Source organism: Miscanthus floridulus, chromosome 12, assembly GCF_019320115.1.
Source record: "Miscanthus floridulus cultivar M001 chromosome 12, ASM1932011v1, whole genome shotgun sequence".
NCBI classification, from domain to species: Eukaryota; Viridiplantae; Streptophyta; class Magnoliopsida; order Poales; family Poaceae; genus Miscanthus; species Miscanthus floridulus.
In genome coordinates, this window is record NC_089591.1 from 52,045,032 (window position 1) to 52,048,520 (window position 3,489).

At 55.9% G+C, this 3,489-nt stretch overlaps 1 protein-coding gene across 1 annotated transcript; it reads left to right on the forward strand.

The window, feature by feature from the left end:
- The first annotated feature begins 605 nt into the window (after window positions 1–605).
- On the forward strand, window positions 606–3,489 carry LOC136495874 (uncharacterized). The gene is made up of 3 exons (XM_066491675.1): window positions 606–668; window positions 1,748–1,856; window positions 1,949–3,489. Exons 1-3 carry the CDS (start codon window positions 606–608, stop codon window positions 3,487–3,489), a joined length of 1,713 nt encoding a protein of 570 aa, XP_066347772.1.

The window sequence follows — 3,489 nt, forward strand, 5'->3', positions numbered from 1 at the left end:
CACCCCCTTCTTCTTCCTCCTCCCCCTCGCTCTTCCCACCACCCTGACGACAATCGGTCGAACCCTCGTCGTCGTCCCGCCGGTAGCTGGGGCTGAGGCTAGGTTTCGCGGGGAAGCTAGTGCGGCGCGCAAGCAGGTCTGCGGCGGCAACTGATGAAACCGCGCTCCGGCCGCTGCTAGCTACGGTTCGTTGTGCTGCGGTTTATGCGTTCGCTGTGTGGATTGATTTGTTTTCGTTCGTTCGTCCTATATTCGGATATTCCTATCAGCTTCGTTGGTTGATTAAGTTCTTCTTGGGATTTGGGCGAGATCGGTTTCGTTTTCCTGCTTCCCTCCGCTCCTATTTTTCTCATCTCTCTTACACATGCTCTAGAGATAGTACTACTACGAGGTGAGTAAGTAGAGCAGCGCGAGATTTTTTTTCTTTTTTCCTCTTTTCAGTCGTCGTCGATCGATCGCCGCCAGTCCGGCCGGTTCCTTTTCAGCTCCATCTTTTTACTTTTAATTTCCAGGTGGGGTTTCTGGTTCCACACACACAGACACACACACCAATCCGCTCATCAGCGCTCTTCCATCTTTATTTTCAATCTGAGCTCGCCGTCGCAATGCAGTTTGCAGCTGATGGCCAGGTCCTGCTGGAGCTGGCGCTGGATCTGTTTGCTCCACCAGTATGGATGATTTCTTTCCTTGCTCGCGCTGGATTTCCAGCTCGATCGTTCTTTCCTATCTGCATGCGTGCGCGGCCCGGTTACTTTTTCCTTTGAAGTATACATGGATCGCATGCATCAATCGGTTCCATGTTTATGCATGACGAATGTTTCATTCCTCGTTTTTACTGATCTCCTTCCGTTTTGCAATGATCCAGCACCAGTAGTGCATGAGATGCAGATCCTTGCCTTGCTTGCCGTTTTTCGCCCCGGAATTTAAACAGAAAGCACGATATTTTCTCATCAAGTGTAGTGCTAGTACGGAGTACTTTCTACATGCAGCAATAATGCAGTCGTTCAGCTTCTTCTCTTGTGCAGACTGCAAAACAACCGTTGCTTTTCTTTCCCCAATAATTCTGCAGGGTGGTAGTGGTAGCTGCCTAGAGTAGGAGTACACTTCAGGTAGGATCGGAGTAGTGGTTCTTATCTCTGGGATTCTGGTACTCTTTTGGTAGAAAAGAGGATACAAAGGCTGCAAGATCTCCTGTCACTTCAGTATTCAGTACATGGAATTTTTCCCTTTTCTACCACCGTTTGACGTTTGTACCACTGCATTCTGTCACTCAAGTCACTCTTGTGTGCAGTAAATAGAAGTTGGTGCCTTGGTGACAAGCAGCTGCTACCTCCCTATAGGCCATAGCTACTTTCACTGATTCTCATACCATTACACCAATGTGTTTCCTTCACGGTCCCCGTTCACTCTTAGTAATTCGTATTTTTCAGTTTATTTTTTTTAGTTAAAAAAATATTTTTCTTTCATAATAAATTAACTGAATTTTTTTTTCAACGAAACGAACGGGCCACTGTCTCGCTGTGCCCTGAGGTTAATTTGTATCTTCTTTTGGGTGCTTTGTAATTGGAAAGATTAATGTTGCACTTGTACTAGTACTTTCTTGGTACACCTTGCCTATTATTTTATGCTTAGCGTTTTAATTTTACCAACTCAAGAATTGACTATACCTTTCTGCTAGTATTTTACTTCATTCTATTTATATCTCAGTCTGTCTCATGTGTTTTGCTCACTTTATTTTCTTCTCCAGGTGACAAAAGGAGAAGGGACTAGTACTTCTCAGATCAGATGCATGGTGCCGGTGACCCTTGAGTTCAGGCCGGAGTCCGTTTCGGTTACTAGCTTTTGGCATAAGGAAGGTTTGCTAGGCGGCGCCTCGATCGAAACAGATACAGCCAGCCACCTGCCCACCCAGCAGCAGCACCATAACTCCTCTCGCTCTGATCAGCAGCGATCGACCTCATCATGAACTCGCGAGCTTACCAGTTCCAGCTCCAGGCTGCTGAGGCGGCGGCGGCGGCTCCAGTTGTTCATGCCGCAGAAGGCGGGGAGCCGGAGGACACCCCGAAGGCTCCGCTGCTGAAGACCCAAGCAGCCCAAGGCATGGCGGCTGACGAGCCGGCGTCGCGCCAAGGCAGTGGCCTTGCTCCGACGACGATGGGGACAATCGGCAACGCGGACGCTACGGCTACCAAGTGCCCCGAGTGCCCCAAGTGGTTCGCGTCGGAGAAGGCCATGTTCGGGCACCTGAGGAAACACCCGGAGAGGGGCTACAAGGGGGCCACCCGTCCGACGGCGACGGCCAGAGACGCCGCTGCCGCTGCCGTGGCTGGAGACAAGAAGCCGACCAAGAAGGTGCCGCGGAAGGCGACTACTGGCGTCCCGGCTATCAACGTGGCGGCCGCTGCTGCGACGAAGGCGTGGGAGGAGGCCGAGCTCTCAACCAAGTGGCCAGCCTCGGTGAAGCGCGGGCGCACGCCCGTGGCGCCGGTGCAGGCGAGCAGCTGCAGCGAGGAGGAGGAGGCTGCGATGATCCTCTTGGAGCTGGCCTCCTCCAGCCGCACATCGTCCGAAACCCAGCAGCAGCAGTCTGTGGAACCGGCGCGTGCCCCCGACGCCGTCTCTGGCCACCAGATCCAGACGTCGGTTGAGCCCATGCTTCTTGACCATCCCACAGAGGCCGAGCAGCAGATCGTTCAACTGGAGAATGCCCTGGAGCTCAGCGCGGAGTCCCAGACGCCCGCGGTCAAGCAGGTCACGGACCTGGTGATTACCACAGAAACTGTCCTGATCGTGGTCCCGGCGAACAAGCCCATCGTCTTCCCCAGCCTCGACTCTGGCGCCGGTGACAAGAAGGCCACAAAGAAGCAGCGCCGGGTCACGAATCCGGAGCAGACGGCAGCATCGACATCGCCGCCGCCGCCGCCTCCAGAAGGCGCCGTCGTCGTCCGCACGCCGCCGGCGAGGCGCATTCCGTCGCCGGCGTCGGACAAGAAGCACACGTGCCAGACCTGCGGCAAGTCGTTCCCCACCCACCAAGCCCTAGGCGGCCACATGACCAGCCACGTCAAGGGCGCCAAGATCACCAGCGCGCGGCACGACGACCTCGCCGCGGCCCAGGCCAAGCGAAACATCGCCGAATTGGCGCACCGCGACCAGAGCGCCAGCAACGGCAACGGCAACCTCACCATCCCCGCCAGCGCTGGCGCGGGCGCGGGCGCGTTGCAGGAGAGCCAGGAAGCCCAGCCACCACCGGCGCCGGCGCCGACGCCGATGACGACGACGCAGACCGCGGTGCCGCACGTGTGCGACGAGTGCCACCTGATCTTCCCCTCCGGCCAGGCGCTCGGCGGCCACAAGCGGAAGCACTGGTTCCCAGAGAAGCAACAGGCCAAAGCGGCATCGGCACCGGCGCCAGCGCCTGCGCCGCAGAACTTCGACCTGAATGAGGTGCCCCAGGAGGGGCAAGGGGAGAGCAACAATCAGCCCTAG

Bases quoted from the DNA above. Each gene is read 5' to 3' on its own strand.
- LOC136495874 (XM_066491675.1), top strand. From the start codon at position 606: ATGCAGTTTGCAGCTGATGGCCAGGTCCTGCTGGAGCTGGCGCTGGAT. The intron at 669-1,747 runs GTATGGATGATT...TTTCTTCTCCAG, and splicing joins TGGATCTGTTTGCTCCACCA to GTGACAAAAGGAGAAGGGAC. The intron at 1,857-1,948 runs GTTTGCTAGGCG...TCTGATCAGCAG, and splicing joins TAGCTTTTGGCATAAGGAAG to CGATCGACCTCATCATGAAC.